Source organism: Tenrec ecaudatus, chromosome 5, assembly GCF_050624435.1.
Source record: "Tenrec ecaudatus isolate mTenEca1 chromosome 5, mTenEca1.hap1, whole genome shotgun sequence".
NCBI classification, from domain to species: domain Eukaryota; kingdom Metazoa; phylum Chordata; class Mammalia; order Afrosoricida; family Tenrecidae; genus Tenrec; species Tenrec ecaudatus.
This window is the reverse complement of record NC_134534.1, coordinates 145,811,678-145,828,898: the sequence shown is the minus strand read 5'-3', so window position 1 is coordinate 145,828,898 and position 17,221 is coordinate 145,811,678. Positions and strand designations below refer to the sequence as shown.

The window sequence follows — 17,221 nt, the reverse complement described above, 5'->3', positions numbered from 1 at the left end:
CAGGCCGCCATTCTGAGCCAGGCTTATGGGAGTTGTACCGTGAGGGCAGCTACGGAGAGAAGCCGGGGGTGGGTGGGAGTGCAGACTGGCCCCTCACTTTTCACACTCAGGAAGCCTCCTTGATGTGGCCGTGTAAATGGTCCCAACTTTTCTAGGCATGCACTTGAAGGATCCTGACCTCTTCTCTTCATGAAAAAAAAAAAGTTTTTTCTTCCTTAATTATAAAAAAGATACCAAACAACAATAGCAAGAGCAAAATCTCAGGAAACACAACCTGATATGAGAAACAGAAAGCACCCTATCTCCACTAAAAGACCTTTAAAGTCTCACCCCACAGAGATGACAAGTTTTTTGTCTAATAATGTTGTCATCTCTCGTGGAGAACTTTTAAGTTGATGGAACTTATTTTTGTATTTGGAAGTAGACTTTGTCTTCAGCACAGGTCCCGCCACTCAGTTGGCACTTAGGATAGATTTCCCGAGTGAATAAAGCGAGCTGAGCATTCAAGTGTACGCGTGGCCCCGCTTTCTGTTTTCCTGGGAAGACAGAACATAGATGACGCGCTCTGGTTGGACAAAGCAACTTCCCTGGCTTCCCCCGAGGAGGTGATGCTCACGGGTTGGGCAGTGAGGGGGGTGGGGGGGCTACAGGGATCTTACTCTTCTCTGTCATGGGGTTTTGGAGAGGCTGAGGTAGTCGTGACTCAGACAAGGGAACTAGATCTTTGCTCTGACGCCTCGCCTGCAGCTCTTCTCAGTGCTGTCCATCGCCATGTTTTCTTTCTAATCCTTGGACGCTAGGGATGGTGGAGACGATTCGGACAGTCCAGGACTGTTCAGAGACCTGCCTGGAGGTCCCCTGCGGAGAGAGCGCCGCTCCATGCTGGCTGTGTGACCCTGGGTGGGTGACTTGCACGCACTGAGTTTCCCCACCTGTCCTAAAGCCGCAACTGGTCTCACGCCATCAAGCTGCTGGGGGCTGATGCTTTCAGAGAAGTTGCGGTCTAGCCTCGAGAGACTGCCTTGAAATTTAGGCTCTGCTACTCGGCCACGTTAGCGGATGTGGCTCCCCCTCTGTGGACTTTGTGTTTTCTCACCTGTGAGATGTGTTTTCTCACCTGTGAAGGCTAAGGGAGGTAGGGCAGGCCTCAGAGAGGGCTACTGTCCTACCCTCAGTACTGCTGACCCGAGGGGACTGTCCGTTAGGAGTCTTCTCCAGGCGGGTCCCCTCTTGGCCCTCACTCTGTTCCTACCTCCTGGGCTGCACAGGCACCGCTTCAGACCCTAGTCTCGGCCCCTCGGGAGAGGGAAATGCGCTTCAGGTATGGTGGCGGCCATAGCATGGGACAGACTCTTGGCCAAGCTGCAGTCTGGAGGTCACGAGGGCCTCTGTTCCCAGCCAGCATTTATTATTTCAGCCGGACCTGTTCTCACAGTAGTTGTGACTGGAGGCTGTGAGCCAGGGGACAGCCCAGCCGCGCTGAGTCCTCCTGGACCCACGAGCTCCCCCTCCCATACCTCGTAGTGGCGGTCCCCCATCTCCCTTGGGGCGTCCTGAACCTGTCAGGCCCCAGGAGAGCTGCGTGGCGGCTGCCCAGTGAGTCTGTGCAGGGACCTGTGACCTTGGGCTCAAAACCTTGTTAACAAGGGGCTGCTTTTTGACCATGTGGAGAGTCCTGCCTTCTTTTCTTTGGACCTCGCTTTGCAAGGATTTCCTAAGATCAAGCAGGGGGACGCTTACTCTCTCCCAGGCCCTTGACTACAACACCTCATTGAATCCAGTGTGGCTTTGTTGTTGGATATGAGGCAACTCTCCTCATGATAAAACTTGTCAAAAGTGGCATGGAAAAGGCAGCCCAGTGGGTGATGAACACAGACCTTCCAAATAAAGCGATACCTCTGAATCATAAAGCAGATACGTGAGGGGGATGAATTACAGCGTACTACGTCCATCACAGCACGTCGGGCTAAGCAGACAGCTGCTAACCGGAGAGTTGGCAGTTCACACCCACCCAGTGGCTCTGCGGAAGAAAGCCCTGGAGATCTGCTTCCATGAAGATTACCACCTAGGGCTCACCAACCAGAGGCACCTAGGAAGAAAAGCTTGGCAATCCATTTCTGAAAAATCACCCCCCCCCCCAAAATATCACTGCTTAGGAAACCTTATGGCAACGGTTCTCAACCTGTAGGTCGTGACCCCTTTGGGGGTTGAACGACCCTTTCACAGGGCAGTTCTACGCAGTGTTGTGGGTCACTATGAGGTGGAATTGACTCAACAACACGATCACACCATTGTAGATCTATCATCTGAAAGTGCCCCCCCGCCCAGACTCTGTGCCAAAGTAAAAGTTTACAGTATTTGCTAAATGAATTGTTCCAAGCATTCCAGGCAACAGTTGTCCAGCCAGTGAGTGAGAACAGAAAGAAAAGTTGGCAGAGGAAGGAAATTGAAATCTGAGCTTACGCATGAGGAATGTTACGGAACTGTGGTAGGAACAGGGAATCTGCAATTTGGGGATGTTTACGGAATTCTCTCATAAAGGAACCCTGGCTACCAGCCCTCCCTGGGCGTCCAGGACAGCCATCGCCAGTCTTGCTCCATCAGCTTCCTCACTGAGCCTCCGCTCCCCGGGCCCCATCACGGCAGTCCGTCCAGCAGTAGAGATCTGGTCTCAGAATGCTCCTTCCAACACTGACCATTTCATTCGACCACCACTGCTGGCTGCCTGCTATCTGTATGCACACTCTGTATCTGAACCCTGACATATTTGCATATAAAACTTGGTGACTCACCCAGCTCTTTAGTAATACCTGAGTAGTTCATATCAGGAAGGAAAAGGTCCAGCAGACCTCGATGTCCCAGCCCACCCTTATTTTATCATGGGTGGCACAAATAGTGGATATGGCTGGCTGCTAACCAAAAGGTGGAAGGGTCTAGTCCACCCAGGGGTGTCTCGGAAGAAAGGCAGCCTGGGCTGTCAATAACACAAATGAGGGAAGTGGGGACTGGCTCCGTTTAGTACAGGTGGCCCCTGATCTGGGCGTCAGAGGCCCACAGTTTGGCCACGAAGTTCTGCAAATCAAGCCTGAGATGCAGGCGGGCACCAGGCCTCGCTGTCTGGGATCTGTTGTCGTGAAGTGCTGTTGGGTCGGTTCTGCCTCCCAGTGACCCTACGTTCCGCAGACAAACACCACCCAATCCCGAGCCTTCCTCACTCACAATTGAGCTCATCGGTGCAGCCACTGTGCCAATCCATCTCCTTCCTTATGGGCTGGTCTCTCCCGACAATGTGTCCAAAGCACATGAGACACTGTCTCGCCGTCCTTGCCTCTAAGGAGCTTTGCATCTTCCAAGACAGCTCTCGCCTTTTGGCAGTCCATGGTACTTGCGACATGCTTTGCCAACACCATGATTCAAACATAATCCTTCTTTGGTTTCCCTTATGGAAAGTCCAACTTTCACATGCGACTGAGGCGATGGAAGACGCCGTGGATCGAGTCCTTGCCTTTCATCGTTTTGAGTGAGGTCTTGTGCAGCGGATTTACGCAGCACAGTGCGTCCTTCGATCTCTTGACTGCTGCTTCCATGAACATTGACCATGGACCCAAGCAATCTAGACCCAGGTAATGTGAGCCCTGCTGTGCTTGTCTACCTGGAGGGCATTCCTTCATGGGAAGCCCCTGCTGCAGGCAGGCTCACCGCAGAGATGGCAGCTCACCAGGAAGCCTGAGGTCACTACCTTGAACTGATAAACTTTCCCTTTGTGTTCCTCCTCTTGTCCGCTTTGTTTTCGGCTTTATGGAGGATGTTGAGTCCGTGCTGGCCAGAGCAGTAGTAGTAGTACTGGCATAGTAACCCACCTGCCCCACCGAGCATCTTGTGGGCCTATGCCCAGTGCCCACGCCGTGCCTGTCCATTTAGCCCGGCTGGCAGTCCTGTGATCTTGGTCCAGCGCCACCCCAGTTCACCGATGAAGAAACTGAGTGGTAGGGCCGTGTTCGTAACCTGCAGAGCCAGCCCTCGGAACCGGTGCCGGAACCAGCCGCCGTCCTGCGAGAGATGACTGCAACTCTGCCTGTGAAGGCCGCGTGTGTGCCACGCCGTAGTGACTGCCACTTCCTGTCCCAGGCAGTAGAGATGCCAGGGCCAGAATCGGGGCCTGTGGTAGGCTTTTCCCCAAATGGCCAGGTGTGCTAGGCAGTGGGGCCAGCAGGGAGCACAAGCAACCGTGTTCCTGACATTGTTGGACGACACTTCCGACAGACACGACACAGATGATAATTGGCTTGAAACTGCTTCCTGCGGAGTTCGGGCTGCATTGTGGTTACAAGTTGGGTTGCGAACCTCAAGGTCGGCAGTTTGAAACCACCCAGTGCCCCGTGGGCTTTCCACTCCGTAAGGAGCCAGCCCCAGTATGGGAAATGAAAAAGGGCAGTCCTACTGTGTCCTGTAGGGCCACTCTTGGGCAGGCATTGACCTGGTGGCAGTGAGTGTGGTGTTTGGTTTGCTTGGTGGCTCCTGGGTGGAGCTGGAGGACAGTGAGGAGTGTGGAGGGGTGTTTAACCGAGCACCTGTTGTGGTTTTGCAGCATCGGGTGGAGAAGCAGAGGGAGTGGGTAGAGGGCTCTGGCACAGCGTGTTGAAGCCCAAGGACTGAGGTTGAGCTGGAAGCAGGGGAACCCAGAGGGGCCAGACCGGGGCCCCCTGTGCACTGGCCTTTGTACCATATGCCCTTTCAGGAAGTCCTGTTTGTGTCTAGGTGATTCTAGGCTACAGACCTGTGTCCTAACCTGCCCACAGTAGATGGCTCTCACTGCACAGACATCGCACCCAGGACTTTTGCCCGTGTGGTGGCGAGCTTCTCCTTGGAACAGGGCAGCTGTTACCAGTGAGTGGCCTGGTAAGGGCGAGGCCTGGGAGGCTCCATTCTGCAATCTCGCCCTCCTGCGAAAGACAGCAGGTCACCCTGTGGCCACACTCTGGCGGGCTGAGGCAAGAGGCAGCAAACAAGCAGCTTGGCGGGACTCGAGGACAGGCAGTGGATTCGGAAGACCAGCTTCTAGTGTACTGGGAACCCATCCCCAGGATCACACCCGCCCTGATGGCAGCGCGCCACACCCTCTGCTGCCTGCCCTCTGAACTGTGCCACCACTCTCAGCCTAGCAGTGCCGTTTACCAGTGAGGGGCTATGGGGCAGCAGCAGCAGGTCCATGAATTGACACAAAGCATCCCTCCTTCCTGCGCCTTGTTTCTTCTGCATCTGCTCCGTGGGAGTGCTCACCACGGGCACTGTCACAGAGCGGACCGCAGCGTGGAGCTGGGAGCAAGTGTGGGAAGAGTTGCCCGCAGTGCCTGGAGCACATTAGACATGTAATACACGTTTGCTCCCCTCCTCCCTCCCGCCTCCATTTCACATTACCCAACACTGCTCCCCCAAAGGCCGGAGCCTAGGATATATCTCACAGGGGTTGTGGACAAGCAAGAGACTCAGTCAATGCCTGGTGAAGGGACAGACACACGGAATGTTAAATCTGACACTTCTTGGAGCACTTGATGAACCCATTTTCCACTTACTGTGCTGGTTTACTAATGTTAAATGACTTGTTGTCCTTTTATTTAAGATAAATATTTAAATACATCACTCCACTGATGTCTCAATTTTTAGTCATTTTATTTTCATTTGTTTTGATTGTTGAAACTCACAATAATCAAAATGCTTCTGCATTTTCCACCCTAGGCTTATACTTGAGTCAATCAGTTTTTCTGGTTTCCCAGGTAATAATTAGGTACCTCGGCTTATACTCGGGTCGGCTTATATTCGAGTATATATGGTAGTTTAAAAAACCGTGTGCATGGCTTGAGGGACAGTGTCATCCAGAGCCAGGGAGTTACCATTGACTGGATCCAGGGAAGAGACACCGGTGGCCAGATTCCAGCCTGTCACAGTCTAAGCAGATTCTAGGTGAGTGGGCAGGCAGACTGGTGACTGTTTGCTTTATTCCTGAAAGGGGTCCTCAGCGCCTCGTAACAAAGCAGAGCCCTGCTGGAAGCTCCCCTGCCCTCCTCCCCTGCCCCTTGCACTTCTGCTCCCTGGATGTGGTTGGCACAAGCACTGCAGAGCAGCCGGGCCTGAAAAGGCTGTAACCTGCTATCGTGTTCACAGATACGGGGACGCTGCATAGCAATTTGATCTCAAGACCCAGAGGGGTCTCCTGTTTCATGTGGATGGAACCAGGGAAGCCTTCTGGGCAAGCTGCCATCTGTTTCTCGGCCCAAGAGGCCGTTTGAGCATTTGAACCTTCACGTGTCGAAGTCGCTTTTAGAATGAAGATTGCTCGCCCTCCTGTAGCAAGACAAAGGGACCATTTATTCCAACCAGGCCCTGGTGGGGGCCTTTGGCGCGTGGACACCCACCTTGTCTTCATTGGAAACAGAAGTCTGGACGTTACATTTTTCATAAATTTGGCGCAGACGTTAATGAGTGCCCCCCATTTTTGTTTTAAAGACTCCTGGGCCTTTCTTATAGACCAGCATATGTGAAAATAGATCTCTAAGTACTTTCACGATTTGATTTATGGACCAAATCGGAGCGTTTTCCTTTTAAAAAAGCAGTTAACATACACCTCAAGAAAGTTAAAGCTTTGCTGGCTGGTATATGGCTGGGTGAGGCTTCTTAGCCCATCCCTTGATAAGCCAAACACCTTCATGTGCCAGGGCCCTATGAGGACTCTGCCTTCCCCGCCCTACACACACACACACACACACACACACACACACACACACACACACACACACACACACTCAAACGGAGGGACTTCAAAAAGTTCTTGGAAAAATATCCCATTACCTTTTGCCATGCACCTTTTGAAGCCTCTCTGCACATTTTGTCTTTTCCCTTTTTTGGGGCCAATCCTTTGTGAGACTACCTGTCCCCTTTTTATTTAGAATGAAGGAAACAAACTATGTGACTTGGGGCATAAGATCACTGGGTGGTGACGGTGACTGCCGGCGGTGAGTCAGCTCTGCCTCACTGACCTTGTGTCAACCTCTGTCACAGCCCTGGGCCACCTTCCTGATGGGTGGGGTGTGGCGTCCTTGGGTCCACCGTGTCAGTCCATCTCCCCCAGGGTTTCCTTCCTTTTCACAGACATCAATTTTACCAAACTTATGGTTGGCCCCTCTTGAGGATGTGCCCAAAGCCAGCACGTAGACATCTCAAACAGCCTTCTAGAGGAGCACAGGATTTCCACTGGTTCTAGATAGCCCGGCCTTTCTTCCTGGTCTGTGTGAGCCTGAAAGGGCTTCTGAAACCATCCACTGTGGGTGATGCTCTCTGGTGTGTGAAATACAGGTGGCATAGCTTCCCGCCTCGCAGCAGGACGCCAGCGTGGCCCCACAGGATGGCACACGGACTGGCAGGTGGTAGCTCAGGGAGTTACAATGGCACATCTGTCTGCTGGAGAAACTGCCCGGCAGTGGGATGGCCCGGTGTCTGCACTCTGTACAGGGCCTGGTGTGTGTGATTCAGACTGCTGCTGCTTTATTGACCGTAGGACCATCAGGACTGTGGTCACGGCCAGCCAGCCCTTCAGGACTCTGCTGTTGTTTAGGTCTTGGAATTCTTAGTATACGTTAAGCCAGGAGCATGTTCATTTTTTAAAAAAAATCAGGCCCCACAAGTTATATAGCCGTTTCTGCGGGAAAGTTTTTATTTATACAACTCATTGCATAGGAAATTCTTGGGCACTGAAACCTGGAGTGAGGATCGCTGGAATTTAGTTTATTCTCCCCAGCCAGTTGATGGTTATCTTTATTTGTCCAGTTTTAGAGGATCCAAGTTTTATTATGTCTGCATTTGCAACCATGAAATTGCCTTTGATTTCTGTGGACGAGGGTGTGCACTTTTAAGAGGGTCTTTTATGGGAATATGATATAACAGTAATCGGGGTAATTGAAAAGAGAAAAGAAAGATTACCCCCCCTCCCACCCCCCACCCTCAACACTCTTTTCTTTCTCCTGAGGCATTCCATCGACATCTTCCTGAGCACACAGGGAGCGCTTTCTCGTGCGGCTGCAGTTGGGTTTCATTCAGTTTCCTTTGACATGTGTTTTGTAGACATTCAGGTGGTTTCCTGGGAGTGAGACTACAGGAGGGGGAGCCCAGTTACTCCCCATCTGGCACTGGCCGTTCTGGAGTGTGAGGCGGTGACCCTGGCACCGTCGCCCGTTCCCTGGGGGGAGAATGGCTCTGCGTCTGGCTCTTTGTAGGGAGAGCCAGATGGACGGTCTTGGAAGCCCTGTGCAGGCTTGCTAGGAGCCAGCGTTGACTCGGCGGCAGCGGGAGTGACCGCCGTTGTCGATCATCTTTCCCATGCTCATGGCTGTTGGTGTGTTCAAGTCCTCTGCCCATTTTTGAAACTGGTTCTTTTTAGTATTGATAATGAAGTGTTGACTATTTTAAAGCCTTGTTAAAATTATGGATGATCTTAAACGCGCATCCATGCAGAGCAGCCCAGTGCATCCTCACGCGCACACCACCCAGCCTGCCAATTCCGTTGACCTGTTCTTGTCTCCAGGCGCCTGGGGGTGAGCAGTGTTCTGCACTGGGCTGCTAACCTCAAGCTCAGCCATTGAAAATCCCAGCCAGCTCCTCGGGAGAAAGACCAAGCTTTTTACTCCTGTCAAGAGTCACAGTCTCAGGGCATCCTGCCCTGCCCCGTAGGCTTGCTCTGAATCACAATGACTGGATGGCTGTGTGCTGGTTTGCCGTTTGTTCTCATCTGCAAGCATTTTGAAGGGAATTCCAAACCTAGCCTCTGCACATTCTTTAATACCTCTGTAGTGAATGTATGCGCCTACAACCCCTGAAGACGCAGTTCTCTGGGTGGCACAGAGCGCCATTAGCACTTGGGTCAGCCAGATGAGTGACACGCCTCTGCCTCTCTCCGCAGACAGCAAAGCCGTAGTGGATGGGAACCTGAAGCTCATCCTGGGCCTGGTATGGACGCTGATCCTCCACTACTCCATCTCCATGCCGGTATGGGAGGATGAAGGCGACGACGATGCCAAGAAGCAGACGCCCAAGCAGAGACTGCTGGGATGGATCCAGAACAAGATCCCCTACTTGCCCATCACCAACTTCAACCAGAACTGGCAAGATGGCAAAGCCCTGGGAGCCCTGGTAGACAGCTGTGCTCCAGGTAAGTGCCCATAGCTCCCCGGTGAACCCTGGTGGGGTGGGGTGGAGTGGGGTGGGGGTGCTGGCCTCCCGGCTCCAGGCCTCGATGTTTTTCGATGGAAAAGCCAGGCATGCTGTGATTGGTGTATTTCTCCTGGATTTAACCTACCGCTAAACAGCGAGCAGAACTGAAAGCGGCTGCATTTCCTCCGGGTGACAGGCCTTAGCGGTATGTCCGCAGGCCAGTTTGAGCACTGAATCCAATTACATGGCCAAATGAAGGCTTTGGGACTAGGCGCAGGCCCGGGGTTTAGCTTCCAGACTCCGAAGGCCTGCCTCTTCCCACAGCTGGTGCCTGGCTTCCTGCTGGCTTTGGCAGAAACTTGTGGTTCTATTGGATGGCTTGGCGTGAAAATCTAAAAACTTCCATGGAGCGGAAAGTACCCCCCATTTTTTATTAACCACGCTCTATGGTTTTCTCTGCGTTTCCACAACACTGTGAAATAGTGCTGGATGAGGCTCCAGTTGGAGCCTTAACACCCTTGATGGGCTTCTTGTTCCTGAGGGGTTGAATATACATCAAGGGAGCAATTCTCCCCCCGGCAGTGTTTGCATGATGGGTAATGCTCGTACATGCTCTGGGGCGGTGGTTCTCAACCTTCCTCAGGCTGCGACCCTTTCATGAAGGTCCTCATGTGGTGACCCCCAACCATAAAATTACTTTCGTTGCTACTTCATCACTGTGATTTTACTACTGTTATGAATTGAGCGACCCCTGTGAAAGGGTGGTTCGACCCCCAGAGGGGTCACGACTCACAGGTTGAGAACCGCTGTTCTAGGGCCTGTATTTATAGCCACCAAAATGATCATATTTAATTTAGAAAAATCTCCTCCAATAACCACATTTTCCATACACTAAGTGGTGTGCATGTGTGTGCACCAGTCATATCAACATCTTACGCGGTAGAGGTTCTCATCATGCTCAAAAGCAGGACTGACTGGTGTTAGCTGGCAGGGAAGGAGGGTCTTTCTAGAGAGAGTTTATGAACTGCTGGCACCCAGGAACAACTCCAAATCGAGCATGATTTCCTCTCCCAGGGCTTTCTTCCTACGCCCGTTCAAAGACCCGTTTTAGGGCAGTGTTTTCCAGTTTGAGTTCTTTGTACTCCAGTCCGACAGTCTTAAGAAAGACTGAAGACAATGGTAGGTTTTTGCCTTTGAGCAAATGGATGTTTGAGTCATACAGAATGCTAATCCAGTCTTCTCAGATGTGTCCAGGAATGAGCCAGATATCTGCAAAAGGCACCAGGCCCGAATGGTTTTATAGGCCACATACACGCATCTCAAACTTTAAGGGGACAGCCTGATTCCTATTTCAGTGCATGGTGAGAACAACTTAAAGGAAAAGTCTCAAGCTAATGCAGAACGATTTCCCTCTCTGCACAGTCGTGTCTGGGATTTTTTGGGGGTGGCATGTGGCTACAAAATAAATAATTCACTGCGATTAATTTAGTTTAGGTATGCGATATCTTTTAATCAATCAAGTGATATAGGGTGGCCGTGAGCCAGCATCGACCTGATGGCAACGAGTGAAGGAGTAAATGCCACAAGCATCATTTATGTTCTGCTAACAGGTCTCTGCCCGGACTGGGAATCCTGGGACCCTCGGAAGCCTGTGGATAATGCTCGGGAAGCCATGCAGCAGGCAGATGACTGGCTGGGTGTCCCACAGGTAGGCCTGCAAACGTCCTGGGCCCCGGGAGGCTTCTCTACCCACTGGCTCGTTCTGGCACTCTAGAGAGACCTTGTCTGGGCTGGGCAGGCAGTCTGACTTTGTCCGCACACAGTCTTCAAGGACTGCGACTGGAACATTGCTTTGACGTTCTCTCATTTCCCCCTCATATGTACCACACACCACTCGTCTTTATCAATGTCCTGCAAATGTGATACTATTTCTGCTCCAAATGTCTTAAAGTCTGGAATCCCAGAGTGTAAATGTGGAGCTTTCTGACTAGTTCGATTCATAAGAAAATGCTGACATTTAACTAGGTTTGACCTAAACAACGTAGTTTGAATCCAACGTTTTAAGGGAAGTCACAGGACCTAAAGCATTTTTTTTAAAGTCATGATAATCTATCATTAATGGACATTGTGGTCGAATTTGTATTGCCCCTAATGCTATTCTGGGGATGTAACCAGAGAACTTGGAAATTAAATAAGTCTTGGATAACTTCTACAGTAGCCACATTGCTTAGCTGAGTCTCCATAGCAGAGAGAAAAACCAGTGTTTTCTGTCCAGAAATTCCATTTGACAATTAAGCACCATGACTCCCGTATTCAAAGTAGCTATCAACAGACGCTGTGGGTAGCCGGTGCCCCTGTCTGGATGACATCATTCCTTCTAGGCTCCTCTAAGGTTGGTGTTTAGGTCCAACTTCAGCATAGTTTTGTGTCAGAGGATCCTATGGAAGATGGAAACCTTGCTGTGTTTCTTCGGTTTGGGTTTTGAGTCACTTCTCCTCCACGACACGGCCCATTTCTTGGCTCCGCTCCCTTCAGGGAATGGTGTAGTGTGTTCCTCATCTCCTCGGAAACCTACCGTGGTCTCTTTTTGATGCGCATGATCTTGGCACTGGGACGTTGCTGCGGGGATCTGCCAGCCCCAAAGGGCCAAGTCCACGCACATTCAACCTCCGTGGGACGTGCAGATGGCGGCTGTATAAACCTGAGCAGCTATTTTCTTCATGCAGGCAGATCATGAGAAGGTTTCAGTGTGCGGGGAGAGGCGCTCAGTACAGCTGGTGTTTATCTGCATCTGGTTAACCTGGTTCCCGAGACAGAGCCTTCTGTTCGTCCACAGAGGTGTGGCTTGCCTGCCCGCACCCTCAGCGGGGGCGGCGAGGACTGCGTGTGCTGTTCAGGCTCGGCCAGGTGGGATGCCACATCACCTGGCCCGCCTGGGTTGAATCTCAGGAGAAAGTCGCCCCTCCCCATTTTTCTAGTGGCTCTTAATGCATTGAGCTACATGTCTGTCACTGTGCCGTCTCTTTTGGATTTTATAGTAATGGCTGTAGAATCAGAGAGAGACAATAGGCCCAGGAGGAGAAAAAAGGCCCAACTTACCTCTGCACTGTTAACCCACACAAACCCGCGCACACGTGTTGCTTTTTCCTCGGAATTGGGAAAGTTTGTCCAAGGGTGTCAGTAGACTTTTGTAGAGAGTGTGGAAGCAAAATAGGGCCGTGAAGGCCCTAGAATCATGTGCAAATTTGGTGTATAAGTCCTTTTTTTTTTTTTTCCTGGTGATGGGCTCCAATTTCCATAAGCTCGTCAACAGGGGATGGGACAGAGGCACCTTTATTTTTAAAAAACAGAGAAAACAAAAGCAGAAACCTCCTTGTCATGCAGGTTTCGTGTCATGTCATGTCACTGGGCAGCGGACTCGCTCCCAAGTGTCTGCCGCATCTGATCTAAGAGCAGAGGAAAGGATGTGCTCTGGGTGGCCGCTCACCATCTGCTGCTCCTCTAGGTCATCACTCCCGAAGAAATCATTCACCCGGATGTGGACGAACACTCGGTGATGACGTACCTGTCCCAGTTTCCCAAGGCCAAGCTCAAACCAGGGGCTCCTCTGAAACCCAAACTCAACCCAAAGAAAGCCAGAGCCTACGGCAGAGGTAAGCGCGTGTCCTCTGCCCCTCTGCCGCTAGCTCCCCGTCAGGAGACATGCTCTCCGAATCAGGAGCCAAGAGGCTTCCTTATCTGTATCTATTCATTGGTGGCTCAAAAACGTTTGTGGGAAAATGGAATTAGAAGGTAGTGAATTGTTCTTCTTTTTAATTCATTTTATTGGGAGCTCTTTATTTTTTAATCATTTTATTAGGAGCTCTTACAGATTTCATAACATTCCATAGCTCAATCACATCAGGCATTATTGTACAATTGCTACCACCATCAGTTTCAAAACATTTTCTTCTTGAACTCCTTGATCTCAGCTCCCTTTATCCCACCCCTCCCCCTTACTGCGAGCGCTTAAGGATATCATGGTTCCTTAGTGCAGTCACGTCAAGCAGGATTGTACAATTGCTACCACAGTTTCAAAACATTTTATTTCTTCTTGAACTCCTTGATATCCGCTCCCCTTTCCCCCCTCCCACCTCCCACTCAGCCCCCCAGGAACCCCCTTTTTGGCTTGTTTGTTTTCATTCATAGTTTGGTAATGAATTCTTCCATGGTCTTTTGGAAGCTGCTTCACCTAGAACGAGGAGCCCTGGTGATGTCATGGTTACTCATTAGGCTGTTAACCACCAAGTCGGCAGTTCAAAATCACCAGCCACTCCTCAGGAGAAAGATGAGGCTTTCCACTCCCACAGAGAGGGACAGTCTCAGAAACACACCGAGGGAGGCGGCAGTTCTACTGGGTCCTACAGGGCCTCTGTGAGTCACACCTGGCCCCATGGCAGAGGACTTGTTTGGTTTGGTTCGCATAGAGCATAGTTTGCCCTTTTACCCATTTTAGGTGCTCCATGTGGGCACCGTCAGTTTCTAAAATGTTTTTGGTTGCTCCCGCCAGAAACCCGGGGTTCCTTCAGTAGCAACTCCCCAACCTCCCCCAGTCACTGGGTACAAACTCCCCGACATTGTCTCCGCGTACTTCTTTGCCCATGAGGGTATTTCCATGTACGTGGGATCGGGCGATGCCTGCCCTTTTGTGACTGACTTGTCCCCCCAGCACACTGCTTTCAAGGTTCCCCCGGCGCTGACGTGGATCAGAGCATCAAGTCTTCTTAGACTGATGACTGTTGACACGTCAGTGTCTGTATAGCCGTCCCCCTGTCGCTGGATCTCCTTTCTGCCTTTCAGGTGGATGCTGTGAGTCACCACCTGACTTCATTTTCTTACCTAAAGGCTCGTCTGTCTCCAGAGATCCCTTTCTGCCGCGTGACTCTGAGATTTGAGGAAAGGCGGCTGCTCTCCCACCGGGAGCAGGATGACTGAACCGCCATGTGGCTTTTGTGGAGGCCCCTGGAAGGAAGAAAGGGGGATTGTTCCCATTTTTTTCAGATGCAAAATGCAAGGCCAGCCCCACCAGGGTTTTCAGCCCACGATGCCAGTGGGTCAGGAGCCGATGCCTCTGGTCGCTGGTTCATTTCTCTTCCATTGTGCTAATAACTCTGCCTCAAGATTTCCAAATGGGCCGAGAGCTATTGTTAACCCCTGGCCACCGGGACAGCAGGGCTTCCTTGCTAAGACATCCTGTTTATGACTTCGGAGTCAGCAGGACACCAATCTGCCCCGGCTCCGTTTTGGCCGTTGAAGCCTTTTCCAGACGCTTGGTGTTCTGGTTGGCTTCCGACTTGGAGCGCCCCAGCCTTTTAAGGACAGCAGTCGCATGTCGGTCGGCACAGTGTCGTTTCTGCAGAGGAAGGATGAGCATGTCAGGGTCAACCGCCGCCTTCTCTGAGGGGTTCAGAAGGACTGGATTTCTTAATTTTCCTAAGTAAAATGGGCATAACATTGACTCACTGCAATGCCTGTGTATCCTCTCCTAGGACCAACAGCTGTTCACGTTAATAGCTTTCTCTCGTGTGTGATTCTTTGAAAAAAAGTTACATAGTAAACTTCACTCCAACATAGCAATCCTTTCTTAAGAATAGGGTATCCTCTGAACATAATCTCAGTGTTCATGAGCACACGTAGGGAAATTAATAACGATTCCCTGCTACCTAATAACCATTTTGAATGTAAATATTCCTATTGACCACCAGTGGGAGAAAGAGGAGGCTTTCTACTCCCCCTAATGATTTACAGTCTAGGAGCACCCACAGGGGCGACTCTACCCTGCCCCGCAGGGTAACTGAGCTGGAATCAGCTCAATGGCAGTGAGTTAATTGTCCCCGGGATTGTCTTTTTAATATTATTGCTATTGTTTTATATGCAAACCAAGATCAGATTAAGATTTGCTTATAGTTGTTTGCTATCTATCTCTTCTCAGACTCTCTTAATCAAGAATGCCCCCCACCACCAACCCCTACACACACACACACACACACACACACCTTGTTGAACTAACACTGACTTTCCGAAGACGCTTGAGTGATGCCCCACGGACTCTCTTAATGTGACATTGCCCTGCCGGGCATTATTCTAGCATTTCACCCACACGCAGCCGTGGCAGGTGTGCCACCCCCTGCTCTTCTAATCCCAGGGGCCGTGCCCTCTGCACCTATCATGACTTCGATCAATAAAGAGCCTGATTGTTCTGAAACAGACCCTTTTGCCATTTGAGGTCCCTTCAGGCAATGAGTGGGGGTCAGGATATGGCTTGTGCTATATAAGGGACCGGGGTCTACACTTGGCGTCCTCTCATCGTCCACTCCTGATGGTGGACGCTTCAGCACTTGCTCTGAGCAGGGCTTTCTAAGCCATGACCCAGTAGTAGTGGAATGAGGACTCCCTGATGTTAAAGGATGTGCTATAAGCAGCCCAATAAATCCTGCGCCAGGCCAACAGGTCCTATGTTGGAATCCAGTAAAGGTGTCAGGAGACTCATCTGTGATGACGTCCAGTTCCCCGTTTCCTTTTCCTTCGAAGGTGCCATGTCCTAGCAAATGGTCGCTTGCTACTGTTCCAGAATGTGGCTGCTCAGCGCCCTTGCCTTTCCCCCAGTGTGGCTTTCTCTCCTACCAGTGGGCGAAGGACGTAAGACTAAAAGTCTACCACCTTTTGGTCCTAAGGGATTTATTGGAAAGGAATACAGATCTTACATCCTTCAGACACATTTTCTGAGCGCCCGGACCCTGGAAAAACACATCATTTTGGTCAAGTAGAGAGTTGGCAAGAAAGAGGAAGAACCTGGCCAGCCAGCATGGCTCTAGCCCTGTGAGGATGGCGAGGACCGAGCGGGCAGGGTTGTTGTGCGTGGGGTTGCAATGAGTGAGAACCAACCTGACGGCACACAGCAACGGCAAAGGCAGGTCTGCATTGTAGAGGAAAGGACCCCATCAGTGGCCAAGGAGAAGAGCACCGAGGGGCATCGAGAGGGTAGATGACACCGAAGAGACTGACCCAGTTGTAATCTGTGGACCTGGAGAAAGATGCTCTCCACACTTGGAGTCAGAGCAGTGCGCGAGGGAGGGGGAGAAGCGTGAGTCAGGCGGAAATACGACTTTATGAAATGGGATGATGGGCATACGGGGATTCATTTTATAACGCGCCTGTGTGTAAATGCAAAGTGCTCTGTAATCAAAAGGGTCGCTATTAAAGCAATCCTTGAACTTCTGCTGCTCGGAAGGGGGAGTAGATAGTTTTGCTCCGTGAAGTGTGACTAAAATCTTGGACATGATGTGCAACAGACCTAAGAAGACTCGGGAAGGTGGAGGAACAAAGTAGACCAGCCAGGATCGCAGCAACTAGGATATCGGGAGCTCTTTGCATGTTCTTGTTGCTTTATGTGTCCTAGACTTGGAGCTAAGAGGCTGGCAACTTGGAAATGCCCACAGGTGCAAACACAGGAGGCCTGCTCGCTGCAGCCAGTGGACCAAGAAAAGGGCACGTTAGCAAGGCAGAAAACAGGCGATAACCGCAGAAAACACTGCCCCTTACTACTGCCTCCACCAGGAAAGACCACCTGAGGAGCCTTGACTTTCAGCATACACAGACCAGCGGGAATGAGGCCACCGCCCAGGATAGCGGCAGAGACCATGGGAGGAGCAGGGGGGAGCACTTCTCCTCTTCCAGTCCCAGGAAATTGTGGGGAGCTGGAGCTTTGATTCCGGTCAGCGCATGCGCGTGCACACACCACCACCACCACCCCACCCCACACCCCAAGACACTTCATAGACAAACTTCTATAGAACTTGAAAACAACAAGAGAGAATGGAAACTTTATCTAGAGGGGGGAAAAACAATGATAGTGTATATTTTTGTCAGATCCATGGTGACCAGAAGGAAATGACACAATATTGTTCAGGTGTGGAAAGAAAAAGTCAACACAAAATCTTTTAGCCGTTGAACATATCCTTTTGTCAATGAAACAATTCAT

General features: G+C 51.0%; 1 protein-coding gene across 2 annotated transcripts in view; it reads left to right on the top strand.

The window, feature by feature from the left end:
- Positions 1 to 17,221, top strand: part of FLNB (filamin B) — a 145,452-nt gene that overhangs the window by 52,643 nt on the left and 75,588 nt on the right. For both annotated transcript variants that reach the window (XM_075549991.1, XM_075549990.1), the window contains exons 2-4: positions 8,951 to 9,199; positions 10,812 to 10,909; positions 12,707 to 12,854. In XM_075549991.1, coding sequence (XP_075406106.1) covers positions 8,951 to 9,199; positions 10,812 to 10,909; positions 12,707 to 12,854 — 495 coding nt within the window. The remainder of the gene's footprint in view (positions 1 to 8,950; positions 9,200 to 10,811; positions 10,910 to 12,706; positions 12,855 to 17,221) is intronic.